Source organism: Dipodomys merriami, unplaced genomic scaffold (genome assembly GCF_024711535.1).
Source record: "Dipodomys merriami isolate MVZ:Mamm:240054 unplaced genomic scaffold, mDipMer1.0.p SCAF_6, whole genome shotgun sequence".
In the NCBI taxonomy this organism is placed as follows: Eukaryota; Metazoa; Chordata; class Mammalia; order Rodentia; family Heteromyidae; genus Dipodomys; species Dipodomys merriami.
The window spans coordinates 62879156-62898572 of NW_027206179.1; the positions used below are offsets into that span (position 1 = coordinate 62879156).

General features: G+C 40.6%; 1 protein-coding gene across 3 annotated transcripts in view; it reads right to left on the reverse strand.

Annotated features, from left to right (window-relative positions):
• The window catches only part of B3glct (beta 3-glucosyltransferase), a 108569-nt gene that overhangs the window by 13711 nt on the left and 75441 nt on the right, over nucleotides 1–19417 (reverse strand). For all 3 annotated transcript variants that reach the window (XM_070003016.1, XM_070003017.1, XM_070003018.1), the window contains exons 11-14: nucleotides 16341–16454; nucleotides 13667–13766; nucleotides 8137–8256; nucleotides 166–310 (exon numbers count right to left, since the gene is read on the reverse strand). In XM_070003016.1, coding sequence (XP_069859117.1) covers nucleotides 166–310; nucleotides 8137–8256; nucleotides 13667–13766; nucleotides 16341–16454 — 479 coding nt within the window. The remainder of the gene's footprint in view (nucleotides 1–165; nucleotides 311–8136; nucleotides 8257–13666; nucleotides 13767–16340; nucleotides 16455–19417) is intronic.

Consider the following 19417-nt stretch of genomic DNA (forward strand, 5'->3'; position numbering starts at 1 on the left):
CTTCCACCTTCATGATGGACACAGAGGCTCCAAAGGCTGTTAAGAATGTCCCCCTGGGGCCTGCCAACATAGTTCTTAAGATCATCTCCATAACATAGGAGAAGGAAGCAGACCCCCTAAGTGAGAGTGAAATTGCATCCCCTGCGGGCAGGAAAGTGCTCTCACCTGGTGGAAGAGTGGACTGTGAGTCACAGGGATGCCTAGCCCACTGAAGCACATGCCCAGGACCATGTCGTCAGGAGCATCATTGCTGTAGCACCGACACTTGCTGGCGAGGAGTCTCCTGATGGCTTCTCTGCTGAAGACCATGCTGATGGGGCAAGAATAGAGAGAGAGAGAGCTAAGCACAGCTCCACTGGACTCACTAATACGACAAGATCAGGGGTTCTGAGGTCACCACGCTGCAAAAGGTGGAAACCACTGGAAGTGGAGATATGGTTCAAGAAGTAAAGCACCAGCCTTGACTGGGGAAGAGGAAGTTAAGAAAGAGTACATGCCCTGACTTTAAACCTCATTACTGGCACAAGGGGGAGGAAAAAAAAGAAAAACAAAGGGAGGGACACATACTTAGTTTAGCTAGGATTATAGGTGTGAGTCACCAAAACTGGGCTTTTGATTATCTTTCTTGTTCGTGCTTATAAGGCTTGAACTCAGGATATGAGCACTGTCCTTAAGGTAGTTTGCTCAAGGCTAGCACTCTACCATCTTGTGCCACAGTTCCACTAGAGGTTTTTAGGTGGTTAATTGGAGATAAGAGTCTTACAGATTTTTCCTTCCCCAAGCTGGCTTTGAACTGTGATCCTCAGATCCTCCTAAGTAGCTAGGATTATAGGCATGAGCTACCAGCACCAACTTGTCTTTTTTTTTTATTACAGCTTAGGATTTTTATTAAAACAATCACTTAAAGCCAGATGCTGAAGGTTCATGCCTATAATCCTAGATATTCAGGAGGTAGCTACTGATATCTGAGGATCATGGTTCAAAGCCAGGCTGGGAAGGAAATTATGAGATTCTTATCTCTAGTTAACAACCCAAAAGCCAGATGTGGAACTGTGACATCAGTAGACATCTATTTAGTAGTTAACTTTAGAGAAAATGATTGTGTACTTTTTATGGCTGCAAAACCAGACGCATCTCCTATCAACTGTTACCATAGAATGTTCTTGTTCCAGTAAGACACTGGGAGCATTAATTTCTGCAAACATTCCTATCAGATAGATGAGCTCAGAAATGTTATATACAGTACCTCATTCATATATGTCATGATGGGAAAAAAAGATCAAATCTAGTTGAAGAAACCATCCACTGTCCTAGTGACTGAACTCTATACAAGCTAAGTGACTTTGAGAGAAAGTCAGAGACAGAGACAGAGAGAAGAGAGACAGAAGGGAACGGGAGACAGACATAGGAGAGCTATTTTTATTATGACCTGGTACAGGAGTACTTTCTGGTAGAACTCCAGCTCTTTCTAGTTTCTCCAAACTCTCCTCAGGGCCGGAGAAAGGTAAAATCTTTAAGACACTGTTTCCCAATCTCCTTTGCCAGCTGAATCCAGCTGGCTTCATCTAGGGGACTGGAACCGGAAGAGACTATCAGCTGCTGGCCCTGGTAGTCTCTGCTGCAGTGATGATAAGGAGGGCAGTCGCACCCTCAGGCAAAGTGTCCCAGGTATCAGTTCCCAGCCTTCTGCCTTGTGACAGGCAGCCAAAGCAATGCAGCACTAATAGGACCAAAAGACAAAAACAAAACAAAACCCTTTCTCTGCCCTTCCAGTCCTGGGGCAATAGTCTCTCTATAGTCAATGATTTCCAAGAAAAAGCACTGGCTCTGCTTTAGTTCTTTTGTCCTTACAAGTGCATACCAAGTTCTCATATTAAATTATCTTCTTTTTAAAATAAAGGTTGGTTTCTGGTTTGCATTCTAGTCCTCTGATAAATCTTTTCAAATCATATATAGCTCAAAAGCTGACATCAACTGAAGGGACTAATATGTATTCTCAACCATCAAAGATTTCTCCAAGAAAAAAAATCCATCTGAATATATATATTCCCAGATCCTTGTATGCAGTTTTTAAAAAAAGGCTCAATATATCTAACAAGTAAGAGCAGAGCTGCTGATGCAAAGATTTTTACAGAGAGAGGAAACTCTAGGGATGACTCCAGAGGAAAAAGCAATAAGGATGAACAGTATGAATGCAAGGATAAAATCCCCAATTCAAAGTAGTGATGGCTTGCTCAGTTCCATACTTGGGGATGCAACATTGTAGAGGACTCACTCCCTGCTCTTGGTAAGACACTAGGTAAAGAGAAAAAGAACTCTTCATTTAAGATAATGTAAAGAAATGCAATTGTGCAGAAGAAGGAAAAACAGTTCCTGTGGATTATTGAAAAAAAAATTCAAGTCTGAAAAAACCCCATGGAATTCATTTTCTCTCTGTCTACCATGGAGACCTTTTGCTGGGCCATGAACTGTCAAGGATCCACTAAGAGTGGTTCTTCATCTCTATCCAAGTACTTTTAAGAACTGGGTACCACAGACATCACATCAGTGATGTAAAATTGAAATGGCCTGGTTTGGGATACATGGTCAGTCACATATTCACTGTACCCTGAAAAACAGAGAGTCCCCCATTCTAGAAAATGGTGGGAAAACACACAGGTGCTGCTTGCACATAATTCATAATTGAAGTGGAAAATAGGAAAGTATATAGGCAATTAAATGATAATGGTTTGCATAATCTGCCATGGAAGTATATTAGGAAGACATTCAGCCTGTACTGGGGGAGTGGGGAGGAGGTACAGGCTGGCTGCTGGCTTCCAGGAGTAAACAAACCATAGTTACATGTATTCCATGAGAAAGAGGAGGAATGAGACAGACAGAAGGCTGGGATGGGGGAATCAGTGCTTTGTAGAGACCAACAGATGACACTATCTGTAAGAAGAGAGGGGACTATCTGTAAGAAGAGAGGGAAACTGTTACCAAGAAACTGCAGCAAGTTCCACATGAATATGATGGTTGAGAAAAGACCTGATGGCGGAGATGGAATAGGCAGGATTAGCGATTCAGCTGATACCAAGAGAGGGAGCAGTTGATGGCACAGAGGGAGAAAGGGGAGAGCTGACTGACAGACACCTTGGACAGGAAGTCACATACCAAATTCTTCCCTGAGACGAGGATGCAGGAAGACTAATGTCAGAAATCACTGGTTTGGTTTGGGAGGTGGTGTGTCTGTCAATCATGTGAGTGGAGGGTTCTTTGGTAGGTTGTCTATGAATCAGGAGGTTCTGCATGGAACCATGATGAAAGAAAAAAAATTAGCAGAGTGGTAGGGTATGGTTCAAGTGAGAAGCGTTTGCCTAGCAAAGACACTTAAGCAATAGGAAGAAATAGCAAGTGTGAGCAGAAAGACAGACATAAAGATGCACAGGGTAGGAGAGTGTTCTGGAAGTCAAGTGAAAGGACTATTTCAAGTTAACAGTGAGCTTCAACAAAGAAGCCTGTGTCCAATAGGAATCCCAAGTGTGGAGTTGAGAAAAAGGAGATGGTGAACAAGAACACCTGAGATGTTATAGGGGAGATGTGTGGCACAGGGAGGGGCTGTGACTCTGTTGGGCATACTCAGTGTCTGGCACATACAAGACTAGCACACAACCACCTGGAGCCAGGGAAGGCAATCCTGGCCAGGAAAAAGAAAGCAAGGCTTCAGGTCTCACATGCTTGTCTGACAAAAAGCAAAATGCCTTAAGCAAGCAAGATGCTAAAAATCGCTTTCTAGCAGAAATCACACCAAAGTGTAAGAATAACTTTGCTGAAAGTATATGAGCCAGTTGTTAGTGACTCATGCCTGTAATCCTAGCTATTCAGGAGTCTGAGATCTGAGGATCATGGTTCAAAGGCATTCTAGGCATTTTTGAGACTCATTTCTAATTTCTCACCACAAAGAATTGGAACTGTCTCAAATAGTGGAGCACCAACCTTGAGCAAAAAAGCCAAGGAACAGTGCCCAGGTACCAGCACACACACACACACACACACACACACACACACACACACACACACACACACACACACACACACACACACACACACACACACACACACACACACACACACACACACACACACACACACACACACACACACACACACACACACACACACACACACACACACACCCCACACGTATGAAGATCATTGTGCTATAATTATATAAAGCCATTCACAGACAATGAGGGCCCTTCTTTTTTTTTTTTTTTAACACAATTGTTAAAGCATTTTTTTCTTCTTTTTTTTAAATTGTGAAAATACCATACAGAGGGGTTACAATTACATGGGCACAATGAGGGCCTCTAACAACAGAAAGTCTTGACTCAATAGATATTAAACTCAACAACTCAACTCCATTGAGTTGATTCTCACTTGAATCCCTTTTGAAATGAAGAGGTCAATACCCTTTAGAGAATGGGCCTTTAGAGAATCCTCCCTCACCTTCATCTCCTGCTGGACAGCTATGCAGACTGAGCTTGATTATAAGCCACCTCCAGAATCATGTTACATTCTCCCCTAAATTATCCGGACCAAACAGCAATTACCTGTAACATGACCCTTGAGGTCTTTCAGAAGGAACCTTTTAAATAAGTTTGTGTGAATTTAGTCCTCCCAAGGTTGTGTGATCTTTAAGAAGGTAGGTAGGTCATTGGAATTATCAACTTAAAAGGGATCACTGGTTAATTTCCATGTGAATAAAAAGTGAATAAAATAAGTGCCTGGCACTTGAATCTCTTTTGCTTTCTCTCTCAATGTGTGATTTCTCCTTCTTGCACACAATCCTTCCATGATGCCATCTGCCAAGTTGTGACATAACCAGAAGGCTGCAACCAGGGCTAAGCAGATACCAGTGCCATCCTTTTGGATTATAAACTAAATAAACCTCTCTGATTGATGTTTCCCAGACTCAGGTATTTTGTTATAGCAACGGAAAAAAATGGCCCAAGATAAAACCCTTCTAACCTAGGGGATTGTAAAGTTAGAAACATAAAACTCTAGACTTTCAGAAGTTAATAATACTGGATATAGTTCTGCCTGGTATGTATTACACATGGAAAAAACATCTGTTGAGTAAATCTGAATGAATATAGTGGATAACAAGTTATCACTTAAAAAAGTTTTTCCAAGTATTTCCATTTCCTTACAAATGGGCAATATCATTCTTTCTGATGAAAACATAGAATTCCATTGTGTATATTTACATTTTCTTGCTCCATTCATCTGCTGAGGGATATCTGGGTTGATTCCACATATTAGCTATGGTAAATAATGCTGCTGGTTGTGCTGGTAGCTTTATTGGGACCTTGTTTGTGGTCATTTGGATAAATCCCCAGGAGTGGAATTACTGGGTCATACGGAAGCTCTATGTTTAGTCTTTTGAGAAACCTCCATACTGCTTTCCTAAGTGGTTGAACAAGCTTACATTCCCACCAACAGTGTAGTAGCATTCCCTGGTATCTGTTATTATTAAGTTGTTACTTTGTGGATTTGTTTGGGGGAGTTTTAATTTTTTGAGCTCTAAGTATATTTTAGATATGAAGCCCTTCTCTGATGTATAGCTAGGAAAGATCTTCTACCAATCTTTGGGCTTTCTACTTATCATGCTATCTATGTTTTTGCCATGCAGAAACTTTGCAGTTTAATGCAATCCCATTTATCCAGCCTTTCTTTGATTTGTTGTTTCTAGATCTTTACTTAGAAAATTCCAAGCTGTGCCAGAGAACCTAGTATTTCCCTTACCCCTTCCTGAAGTATTTTCAGCATATCTGGTCTTATATTGAGGTCTTTGATCCATTTGGAATCTAGACCCAAAGAAACCGGCTGCACGGTTTCTCTCACCTGTAATAACTAGAGTATGTCTAGGCCATATTCTTAGCAGCGAAACATACTGGCTCAATAGCCATGTGGATATGACCATATAAAATGATGCTCATCAAAATGAACTCCAAGAAATGGAAGCAAGAGGTTATATTTTTATTGTACTTTATGCAGTTATTTCCTTTTTCTTTTCTTTTTTTCCCTTTTCATTTATTCCCTGTTATCACTGTTTTTTTTTATTTCTGTACCCTTTGTCTTGTATATAAGTTTACCTGATTTGGGGTAGGGAAGGGGAAGCATAGACACAGTGCGACAAGGGTGAACCAACGCAACAGTGACACTAGACACTGGTGGGTGAACTTTACAACGTGGAGGGAGGAAAGCCAGGGGGAAGGTGAGATATAATGAGGGAGGGGGTAACACTGTTCAAAAGCAAATGTACTAATTACCTTACTTATGTAACTGTAAACCTTCTGTACATTTCAATAATATTTTTTTAAAAAGTTATCATTCTCCTACAGCAAAGTCTATAGCAATAATGGAAAAGCCTAGCTGCCCAATTGATTTTACCCATAAAAACCAAATTAAAACCATTTCCCATAAGGGATGAAGTAGGTGCTTCATTTTAAAAGATTGATTTTTAACTGTTATTTAAAACCTATAAATCCTACCCAATTACTATTATAATTGCCTACATCTAAGCTTCCATACTATTCTTTTCCCAAATGAGAGTTATTGAGCACTGTACATTTTTAAATGTCCAATGGCTTATTTACTGAAATAAGTTCTATAAACAACATTTGTTTTGTTTTTTACTTAGGAGACAATCAAAACTAAAGCTATACTGATGTTATTCACAGATCACTAGGGCCGGCAGACAGCACACCTTGGTGTTGTATATTGTATGATACTTCCTCATGTTAGGGATCTCTCTCCTCTCTCCTCTTCTCCTTTCCCCCTTTATCTCCTCCTCTTTCCCTTCTCTCTACTCTTTCTCTCTTCTCACTCTGTCACTTTGTCACTCTCTGTCTCCCTTCCCCAAACCCCTCTCTTTTACAGAATTGCAGAGGCTAATAATTGGTGATAGTGGCTAAATGCCCCTTGCTGACAGTGCTGAAGGCCACTAGGCCTCGATGGTGATTTCGGCTCTTATGTTGCTCTGGGATCAAGCCAACCTTGTGAGCTTCCAGGGACATCCATCCAATCTCAGAGCTGTTAAGTAGCACTTTTTCCTGTGGCAGCTGTGTCACATCTCCTGACAGGGACAGAATATGAAGGCTGTTTTCTTTTCATGGGATTGCTATACTTTAATAGACTTTTCTTGTTTTTCGCATGGCAACACTAGGGCTTAAACTCAGGGCTTGGGTGTTATCTTTTAGCAAGCTCAAGGTTGACTATCACATGCACCACGTCTCTACTTCTGACTTCTTACTGGTTAATTGGAGATAAGAGTCTTAGGGACTTTTTCTGTCTGGGCTGGCTTTGAACTGTGATCCACAGATCTCAGCCTCTTGAGTAGCTAGGATTACAAGTGTGAGTCTGGCATCCTGCTTTAAGTGATTATTTTAATAAAAATCTTAAGCTATAATTTAAAAAAAAGAAAAGGACAATCAAAAGCCTGGCATTGGGGCTCAAACCTCCTACCTGTAAGCCTAGCTATTCAGAAGGCTGAGACCTAGAAGATTACAGTTTGAAGCCAGCCCAGACTGCAAAGTCAGTAAAACTCCATTTCCAATTAACTAGCAAAAAGCTGGACTTGTGCCCAGCTCAAGTGGTAGAGTTCCAGCCATGAGTGAAAAAGTTGAGTGAGAAAAGAAACCCAGAGTTCAAACCCTAGTATCATCACAAAAACTAACTAAAATAGATAATCAATAAATGTCCACTTTCCTATTACAGAAAGTGGCTACCATCAGAAGAGCTCTCACTCCTAAGCAGGAGCAGATCCCAGAGTTTTTGACTTGGACCTGCCTCAGAGAGAGGGTATCTTAGAGTTCACAAGAGAGTCTGTGGTTGTGGTTCCATAGCGGGGATCCAACTAACCACAGAACAAAAGATGAACTGAACTTTTTTTTCTTATCATTATGCCAAATGATACAATAGAAAAGTCATTTCCACATTATTGACATTGTTTTAAGTAATCTAAGATGATCTAAGTCTATGGGAGGGTGATGCAGAGATTGTATGCAAATGCTACATATTCTAAAGGGGCTTTAGTCTGTCTGGGGATCGTGAAGCCATCACTCCATGACACTGAAAGAGGATGATGCTCACCCTCCGCCTCCGGTGACATAGCTGTATCCGCCAGTGCCCAGGCCATAGCCATACCGCTCTCCCAGGAACACGGGCTCACTGGAGTCGTAGCAGCTAAGCAGGTGCCGGAGCCTGGAGATGCTGCAATGCCAAAGAGAATATAACAAACAATTACTGCATTCAAGTGTGATTTCAGCATAAATATTTCCTGGTATTATAACCCCCTGGGTACATGGCATAGCACCACACCAAAATCACCAGTGAGATTCAAGTGGCTTACAGAAAAAACAGATTTCAAGAAACCAAAAACATGCAGAAGCACCATTCATCACTAGCAGGACAGAAATGGAGAAACTAGAGGCTTACTTCCAGTTGGAACCTAGCCTGGCCAGAAGTGGCTGCCGAACTTTTTGGTCTAGGACAGCTGGAGGGCCCTCAAGCTCATGCTACCAGTCCCATTTCTAAGCTAGCAAGGGCCACTGCACACATCTTTTCAGATGGATTTTGTGGTTGTTTTTTAACTCTTGATGGCCACAAAAGGAGGTATTTGTTGTGTTGTTTCTGTGTCAGTATCGAGGCTTGAACTCAGGGCCTTGAGCTTTCACTTGGGCTTTTTCTGCTTAAAGCTGAAGCTCTACCATTTGAGCCACACTTCTACTTCTGGCTTTTTGCTGGTTAATTAGAGATTAAAGTGTCACAGATTTGGGCTGGTTTCCAATCATGATCTTCAGATCTCAGCCTCCTGAGTACCTAGGATTGCAGACCTAGGATTGATGTAACAAATGAATTTGGAAGTCCATGTCTCAAGAAGGGAATTTGAGCAGTGAAGCCTTCCTGAAAAATCTTGATGCACAATTCTGCTGACATTTCTTCAACAAGGCTACTCCTGGGTATGAATGTCTTTTGGTTTTTAGTTTTTAATTTTTGGCCTTTTGAGACATCACACTTTCTAGTCCAAGGCTAGCCTAAAATTCATAATCTATCTGACCAGTTTCCAGGGGGCTGAGATTACAGGAGTATACCACCACATCCAACAAAGGAGTTTTTAGCCTACTTGTGACTCATTCTCAATATGTTCTGGGCCTTGTGCATTTTTGTGACATATCAACAATAACTGTTTACAAAGGGCAATAAGCATACTCAGGGACTTGTCAGAGCAATGCTTGTAAACACAGATGGTTTAAGAAATAAATTTAAAAAGTTTTCATGGAAGCTGGGCACTGGTGGCTCACACTTATAATCCTAGCTACTCAAAAGGCTGAGATCTAGAGGATTGAGGATCCAGGCTAGCCAAGTCAGAAAAACTCACTAGACTCTATTTACAAAACAGCAGCACAAAACTAGACTGGAGGCATGTCTCAAGTGGTAGAACATTACGTTAGTAAATAGGAAGCCCTGAGTTCAAATCTCAATACCAACAAAAAAATTCCTAGAAATTTATTTAAAATAAACTTTTAAAAACACACAAAGTTTCATGTTAAGAAAAACAAGCATTTTTTCCTAGCTAAACTTACACCATTTAAAAATTCCTAATTATAGCAACACCTTCCTATAATCCCAGCGCTTGGGAGGCTAAGGCAATAGAATCAAGAGATTGAGACCAACCTAGAAGAAAAAAAAGAAAAAAAAAGCCTGTTTCTCCTAGTCTAGAGTTTTGTAGGTTACATTCCTCAAGACATTCTGTCAGTCTTGCAAAAACATTTTCCTGCCAGATGCTAGAGGCTCACACCTGTAATCCTAGCTACTCAAGAGGCTGAGATCTGAGGATCAAAGTTTGAAGTACTGTAAGATTCTTGTTTCCAGTTAACTGCCAAAAAGCTAGAAGTGGGGGTGTGGCTCAAGTGAAAGAATGCTAGCCTTGAGCAAGGGAAGCTCAGGGACAGTACCAAGTTCCTGAGTTCAAGCCCTAGGCCAAGGATACTTTTTTTTAATGGGATAACTTTTCAAGATATGCCTTGGTCTGTGACCCATGGGTATCAGGCATACCTGAGAGGTAGATATGGTTTCAGCCATTTGTCTAAACCATTAATGGGAATGTTTTTCACAGAGAAAAGTTAACAGGGGCACCTCTGGTTGGTAACCAGATGGTGATAAGGAAACAAAGTAGACATGTGTCAAGGGACATCTTTTCTATTCATGTCCTATCCATATCAACACGTCCTACAAAAATAGCCCAGTGAGAAAGCTGAAACAGAACATGAGGGGTCCAAATGCACTGCATGAAGAGATTTATCAGTCCTGGTGCTCAATAGCTTCCAAATCTGTGGACTGGCATTGCAATCTGTCTGAAGGTCATGGCCTCTGATTACATGGACAGTTTCTGACTGATCATAAAGAACTAAGCTGTTTTTTTCTGGATACATGTTAAACATTCCAAGCATCTAATTTGGAATCTGTCTACCAGAAGTTATCTGAATCCTATAATCCTGGTTCTTCAGGAGGCTGAGATCTGAGGATTGTAGTTTGAAGCTAGCTTGGGCACACAAAGCCCAGAGACTCTTATCTCCAAATAAGCAGCAAAAACAAGAAAGGGAGGTGTGACTCAAGTGGAAGACCATCAGACTTGAACAAAAAGCCAAGTGAAGCCATGTATGGGTGGCTCATGTCTGTAATCCTAGCTACTCAGGAAGCTGAGGTCTGAGGATTGCAGTTCAAAGCTAGCCTGAGCAGGAAAGTCCATGAGACTCTTATCTCCAATTAATGACTAGCTCAACATGCTTGAGTACAAGCCTTGAATCAAGGAGCTCAGGGACAGGGCCCAGGCCCTGCGTTCAAGCCCCATGACCAATAACAGCAACAACAAAAGGAGCCCAGTGAGAGCAAGAGGCTCAAAGTTCAAGCCCCAGTACTAGCATACACAAAAAAAGAAAAATGTTATCAGGGGTAGACAGGTAAGTATGCTGGTACTGTTCTGCTGCTCCGTCATGAAGAATATCCTCTTAAATTAAAAGAAAACTGCAGCCTTTGGTTTATTAAAGGCTCTGCACAAATCTGTAGCTCTCTACAGCAAACTTATGCCTACTTCCACACCTGATAAAAAGAAAGAGAATCCACAGCATGTCTGTCCCTTGGTGTATTGTAAAATTGCCACTTCAGCCTGGAGCCTTTCATTTTTTAAAGCTCAGATAACTGGGATTTTACCATGGCATCTGGGTTTCTTTCCCTTATTCATGGTATCATTTCAAAGGATCACAAATGGAGTCTGATCATTATCAAATGTTTCATATTTGCTACAAATGTGCCTAAAGCAGACAGATCTCCCATTTCTGTCTATGGGGTTTGGATACTGATCCAGGAAAAGAATTTCATTTAACAATCTGTTCCCATTTCAGGCAGTTTTGGAGACAGACATGGAACTCTGCTGTGAGTGAGTGCTGAGCCATGCTGGTGAGGCTGATCAGTGCCAGCAGCTGTTCACAATGGTGTAATAATCCATGCGTCCCATTCTAACCTACAATGGAATTTATTTTTTCACTTTTTATTTGGCAATAATTTCAAGATTACAGAAAACTTACACTAGGACAAACAAATCCAAGAGACTCTGATCTCCATCTAACCAGTAAAAAGCTGGAAGTGCAGGGGTGGCTCAAACGGTAGAGTGTCAGACTTGAGGAAAAAAGTAAGGGACAGAGCCCAGGCCCTGAAGTCAAGGCCCAACACTAGGGTGCATGTGCGTGCACATGTGTGTGCACACACATACAGATATTAGTCTGGTTTCCATACTGGTCAGTAGCAACATTTCCCCTGCTATTGCTGAGTCTCTGAGCAGATAATTTAACATGCAAATCAGCCAGTCCTTCTCAAAATAGATCTCTGCTTTAACGTACATTAATGATCCTTGTCTGAATCAATCTTGGATGGATACTAAGTAATAGTTTTCCCAATTCCATCACTCTCTGCTCATTTATTAATAATTCATTATTCTCCAAGCAAGAGGCCAGCCTTCTCCCCATTTATTTACCTTACTTTTTAGGCATGAACTTATCCATCCCTTATTCTTACCCAGGTTTCCTTTCCATGGCATGAAGTTTTGTTCCCTAAAATATTAACATTTATTCAATCCTACGATGTACCTAAAATAATTCAGAACTACTTCACCCACACTACTTCCAAAACCAGGATGTGTTTGAAGTTACTCCCTTCTCAGTCCTGACTGACAATATATATTTAAGTACTATCTTCAAAAGTCACTTGATTCTTTCTATTCTTTATTTTTGTGATTATCTTTTTCACTTGAAATATACTTTGAGCTCCTTCCTGTTTCTTCTCCATCCTTGATAATGTATTTGTCCTTATTCATTTGATTTAGATTGATATTCAAAATTATTTGATTGTTTTATATATGTGCCAGTACTCAAGGCCTGGGTAATGTCCCTTAGCTTTTTAAATTCAAGACCGCACTTTACCACTTGTTCCACAGTTCAACTTCTGGCTGTTTGCTGGTTAACTGCAGATAAGAGTCTCATGGACTTTCCTGCCCAAATTGGCTTTAAACCCTTCTTCAGCTCTCAGCCTCTTAAAGTAGCTAAGATTATAGACATGAGCCACTGGTGCTTTGATTCAGATAATGTAGTTTTCATCTCTAGAAGATGAAAGACTAGATTATTTCAGACTTATTTATATGTCCTACAGGTCTTTATATGGAACAGACTTATAAAACAAATATTGACAGCTTAATAGCTATGAATTTTAAACTATATTAATTCTGGAACAATTTTAGCCAATGGATTTTTTTTCTCTATAGTATCTTTCTGCTGCTATACATGCTATTAATTTTGAACTGTATAAATGACAGTGTGAATTTTACTGGCTGTTGTATTTTTTTAAATTTCTATAAGCCTTGCTATTTGTTCACAGAGAGAAGCTAGTTCCTTGGAAGTAGTTTGATCTTTGGGATGTCTTGCTTTTCAGATTAGTTTAGCGGGTCTAGAGCAATGTTTAGTCTAGCGCTTTTTCTTACCATTGATGTAAGACCTTCTAAATATATTTTATCCAATATACTGTGAAACACAGGTTTTCTAATATGGATGGTGGGAACAGGGACTATCATGCCTAGGCCCATCTGAGGGTCCACTACTATTCCCATGAATCAGTTTCTTTCCCATCCTTTAGTAACTTCCTCCCATAGACTTGCTAATGAACATTACCCTATACTTAGGGAGAATCCTCCACAGATCTCGAGGGCATTCTTTCTACAGCTATCTCCTTCCTGGAACTCTATCCTGCCCTGCAAACGATCTGCCATGGCATCTGGAAATTCTCAAGCTTCATCTTCTCAAGGTTTCACATGGTGCCTTCCCTTAAGCAATAGTGTACCTCTCTTAAGGCAGTCAGCCAGGGCAACCATTCACTTCATGTGGCCAGATGTCCAGTGCCTTAAAACCTTTCATCTCATGCATTATGTCCTTGTAAAGAGTCACTTCAAAGGAAAGAGTAACCCCTACCATTGTAACTTACTTCATCTTGGCCAGAAGCACAAGTACTTATCCTAGCTTTTGAATATAAATATATGCAGAATTTAAAACTGCAAAGGATGAGAATGACTCCTTACCTTATTAAGGTATCATCATCCACAATGACTAACCATGCCACTTTGTCATGGCTATTATTCAAAAATCTTTCCAAAATGGCAAATGTTTTTCCACAATGACCTAAGAAAGGTAAGACAAAGAGTAAAACAAAAAAATGTATGTTCTGCTTTAACATATAGATGATTCATTATAAGTTGTTTTTGTTTAAAAGTGATAGAAGAAAGAGCTCGAGCATCAACAAGCACCTTAGTAACTTTCCCTAGAAGGTAGAACATCATTTCTGGTTTTCTGTCATCTCTAGTTACCATAAGCATTGTGAAGCACTGTTATAAACTTCAGAGATCCTAAGGTCTATCCATTTCCCACCTGAATGTGGGGGAGAGATTACAAGGTCCAGCCAACAATCTGAATTTGAGGTTGACCTAGAATTACCTTCCACATAGAAAGACAAAAGCTGTTAGATTGTCACAGCAATTCACAGAGCGGGCCTCTTTTCTTCTTAGACATTATTCTGAAGGAACTGTTGGAATTTGGGAAAGCACTGGGGTAAAACTGGAAGGCGACAGCTTCATTCTGTGGTAAGGACTTACTAGTATACAAATCATACAGATATAGCACCAAATAAAACAGAGCTAGTCTTTCAAATGCCAACAGATAAGTTCTAATGCTTCAGTAATAAAAGCTGTGGTCAAAATAAGATTAAAGCACTAGGGGAAAATATTCAAGTTGATAGACAGGAATATGCCTCATTTTCTCATAAGTGTTTAGTGACCTGGAGGAGTCCACACTCATAAAATTCTTTGTATTAATTAGTATTAAGCCACTGGATTTAATAATACACATTTTTATGTTATTTATATTTTTGTTAATATTATCGTATCTGTTACAGTATGTATTTTTGAAGTGTACTGACTAATTTATGACATTTATAATTACTACCCTACTTCATGATTTCACATTTCTTTTAGTATAAAAATAAAACAAATTAGCTACTCAGGAGGCTGAAATCTGAGGATCACGGTTCAAAGCCAGCCCAGGCATGAAAGTTTGTGAGACTCTTATCTCCAATAAACCGCTCACAAAACCAGAAGTGATGCTATGGCTCAAATGGTAGAGCCCTAGCCTTGAGCTGAAGAGCTGAGGGATAGTGCCCAGGCCCAGAGTTCAAGCCCCACAACTGGACAAAAAAATAGTAATAAAAAAACAAATATAGTAATAAGGCCAAACTAAAAATAAATGAAGAAATCACCCAGAAATGCATGAATGGATGAATCATTATAAATGGCAACTTAAATTGATGTTTTATAAAGTAAGGTTAAAAAAAAACCCTCAATCTAAAATAGCTTCTTAAAAACAAACAGCAGCAACCTGTTCTACCCTGTAGTCTATTATTCAAGGCATTACGAATGATGCTTGCATAAAACAATCAAGATAAACATTTCTACAGAACAAGATAATCAGTTTAATCCTTTTCTAATCAGAAAAGTATATGAAAATTTCAAAAAAACTAAAGAAAATTGAAAAAAATTGTGGTGGGAACACTGGGCAAACATTAAGACAAAGAACATCTGATAACAAGGCCAGCCAAGTTTCTACTCCCACTCTTTGAAATGTACTCGTTATCTTGCCCATGTAATTGTAACTCCTCTGTACAGTATTCTCACAATAAAAAAAAAGGGGGGCTGGGAAGGAGGCTCAGTGGTAGAGTGCTGGCCTTGCATGCCTGAGGCCCTGGGTTCGATTCCTCAGCACCACATAAGCAAAAAGAAAAAAGCCGGAAGTGGCGCTGTGGCTCAAGTGGTAGAGTGCTAGCATTGAGCTGAAGAGCTGAGGGACAGTGCCCAGGCCCAGAGTTCAGGCCCCACAACCGGACCCAAAAATAAATAAATAAATAAATAAATAAATAAAAATGTTTTAAAGCAAGAGGAAGTAGCAGAAGCCTGTAATCTCATATAGCTGAAAGGTAGCGATCAGAAACAGAAGTATATGAGACTCCATCTGAACCAATTTTGGCTAAACATGGTGTATGCCTGCCATGCTACTGACAAAGAGAAGCACAAATAGGAGGATCACAATCCAGGAAGGTCTGGGCATAAATTGAAATTTTATCTGGAAAATAACCAATGCATAAAGGGGTGGGTGGAGTGGTTCAAATGGTAGGATGCCTCCCTAAGAAGTGTGTGGCCCAAGCTCAAAGCCCAGTACTACACACACACACAGGTTTTAAATAAGCAAACCTCCCATCTGAAAAGAAAAGCAAGTGTGCTTCTAACAATGTACTCATCAAAGTAGTATCCCATATGATATTACTTGCTCCACACTTATAGTGTGTATGCCACTCAGGTGTAAGTATGAACTGATCTTAAGAATTAGGAAGGAAAGCTTTGTGTGGCAAGAGGACACATTAACTTGGCACATCTCATTAATGGCCACAAAGAACTAAGAAAGTATAAAGAACCTATGGTAAGAGTCATATGTTCAATCACGGTGATACAACCTGCTAGCAAATACAACCCTTTGTTTACTGACAGTCTGTCTCTGTGCAGGAAGAAAATGGTTAGCAGGAAAAGAAAAAAAAAGCAGACATGAAGCAGATAGGAAAATACTTGGGAATTATTTCATTTGTATTCTAACTGACTATATTAACAGAAGGAGGAGTTACAATAAGGGGAGGAGTGAGAATTACAGACTCACCTCTATCTGTATTCGGAATTCCCAGATCCACAGTAGGGATGGAGCTTTCTACATAGTCACTGTAGTACTCAATGAGATGAGCCTCATCCTCCCAGGTCCGCTTTACAATGGGTACTGGGAAAAAATGACAAGTGACAATCACAGACACGGCAATAAACAGAAGCATGATCACCTGTTCCCCTCAGTGTTCCAAGGCAGGGCTTGCTTTCCTTCTGAGAACTTCTTCCTGATGCAGCACAGGACTCAAGCTCTCCTAGGAACATTTTCAACATCCCTGAGTCTAGCATTTCTTATTTCTGGTCATAAATCTGCTTACTTCCATATTGCAGTTTTTCTAGTCTGCCTATACTGTTGTGTTTGAGCAACGTTTAATGGATTTTTCTCTTTTTCCAATTACTTATTTCACTTAACTGATCCATAAATAAAGTCTTAAAATGTGTTTGGGGCAGATGAAGAAATGTAAATACTTGGTGGTGGGGGAGGGTTTTGGGGCTTGAACTCAGGGCCTGGTACTGTCCTTGAGTTTTTGGCTCAAGGCTAGCACTCTACCATTTGAGTCACAGCCTCCATTTCCAGGTTTTGGGTGGTTATTTGGAGATAAGATTCTTCCACACCTTCCTGCCTGGGCTGGCTTTGAACCGTACTACTCCTCAACACAGATTATCTAGTCCCTTGAGTAGCTACGATTTACAGGTGTGCACCACTGGCACCCACCTTTAAAAATAGAAATACTTCTCAGGATGGAGTAGACAAGATGTGCATTTCTACCTATTATGCTTTTATCCTATCTCTTAGATGTAAAGTTTTTTTCTTGGGTTGGTTTGGTTTATTGATGCCAGTACTAGAGCACAAACTAAGGGCCTTGTACTCTTACTTGGCTTTTTTTGCTCAAATCTGACACTCTACTACTTGATCCACAGCTCCACTTCTGGCCTTTTGGTGGTTAATTGGAGATAAAAGCCTCAAGGACTTTCCTGCCTGGGATAATGTCAAACCAGGATCCTTAGATCACAACCCTGTGAGTAGCTAGAAGTAAGGGTGGACTACCAGCACTGGCAATCCACAACTTTTTCTGTATTGTACTGAAGCACTAAATTCCTAAAGATATACTAAACCTTAAAAAATAGTCCAAGACAGCCGGGCACCAGTGGCTCATGCCTGTAATCCTAGCTACTCAGGAGGCTGAGACCTCAGGATCATGGTTCAAAGCCAGCCCAGGCAAGAAAATCTGTGAGACTCTTATCTCCAGTTAACCACCAGAAAACCAGAAGTGGTGCTATGGCTAAACTGGCAGAGTACTAGCCTTGAGCTGAAGAGCTGAGGGACAGCGCCCAGGCCTACAGTTCAAGACCCACGACCGACAAAAAAAAAAAAAAAAAAACTCCAAGAGGCAGCACTAGTGACTCATGCCTGTAATCCTAGCTACTCAGGAGGTTGGGATCTGAGGATCGCGGTTCAAAGCCATCCCACACAGGAAAGTCCATGAGACTCTTATCTCCAACTAACCATTGAAAAACCAGAAGTGGTGCTGTGGCTCAAGTGGTAGAGTGCTTGCCTTGACCTGAAGAGCTGAGGGACAGTGTCCAAGTCCAGAGTCCAAGCCCAACAACTGACTGAAAAAAAAAAAACCTCCAAGATATATTTTCTCATATCAATAAAGAGAGAGAGATGCTTTCTTCCACATAAAACATTCTAGAATGTTTGCCATAGGGTATCTTAACCTTGGAGCAAGGTACAAATTTTACTATCAAAGAAATCCCAGCTGCACAGAGAATGTAAGTCTTCTTCAGAGCATTCTAGACTAAGAAGGAGGGGTGTTTTGTTGCAAGGTACAGAGTGACACATTTTTACCATCTGTGAATTTACTTGCAAAAGTGTTTCCCATTAGGAATGAAAACAAAGTTGACACTGGAACATTTTTATAAGTGTTCAATCAAACAGATGTGCACCTGCTGCATCAGTAAGGTGAATGATTGCTCTGATTTTTCAGGAGTTGGCATTTTTGATTGGCAAATGGACCTTTTGTCTCCGTGTGAGAGTCACTGATCACAAAAGAGAAACCCTGATTATGAATCTCATCTCAAGAGAGCATGACAGGCACAGGAGTGTGTCATTTTCTCATGTGGAAGGCTAAGGTGTAGCCTAAGACTGAAAAGCATCCCCATGGCTGATGTAAAACATCAACAGTTTGGGGCAAACTGAAACACCATCAGCCACTCAATAGGCAGAGGAAGAATTAAGCCAGTAAACACCTGACTCCTCTACGCTCTTTAGTTATTAATATCATCACCTCCTCTGATTCCATCTGGCTGTATTTTATGCATACCTCACCTTTTAAATAAGCAGACTGCAGCCTCTTTTTATCAAAAAGAACAACCGGTACTAAACATTCCTTGTAATAAATTTGTTCTGATGTGCAGTAAAGATACCAAATGGGTTTCTTTTTTGGTATCCCAAAGGAATATGTGTTTGTGTTGAAGAGCTCAGAAAGCTAGGAAAAATAGAACTAAAGGCTGAGCTGATCTCAACTTAACCTCTTTAACAAGGAAGGCTGGCAGAAGACGGACTCACACCCATGATGGGGGCACAGAAACAATGGCTGCCAGGTGGCACATGAGATGTGCATGCCACCTGAAGAGTACCATATGATGTGCCAACTAAGAAAATGCTTAAGGTTTCCTGTCATCTCACATCATGAAAAAGCTGTAAAACAAAAGCAACTACTCACTAGGTGCCCAAAGCACAGGTCTGAAACCCTAGCTACTCAGGAGGCTGAGATATGAGGATCTGGGTTCAAAGCCAGACTCAAGCAGACAAATCTAGGAGATTCTTATCTCCAATTAACCAGCAATGAGCCAGAAGTGGATATGTAGTTCAAATGGGAGAGTGCCAGCTCTGAGGGCAGAACTTCAAATGAGAGTGTGAGGTGTACTGGTACATCACACACACACACACACACACACACACACACACACACACACACACACACACACACACACACACACACACACACACACACACACACACACACACACACACACACACACACACACACACACACACACTCAAGCACCACT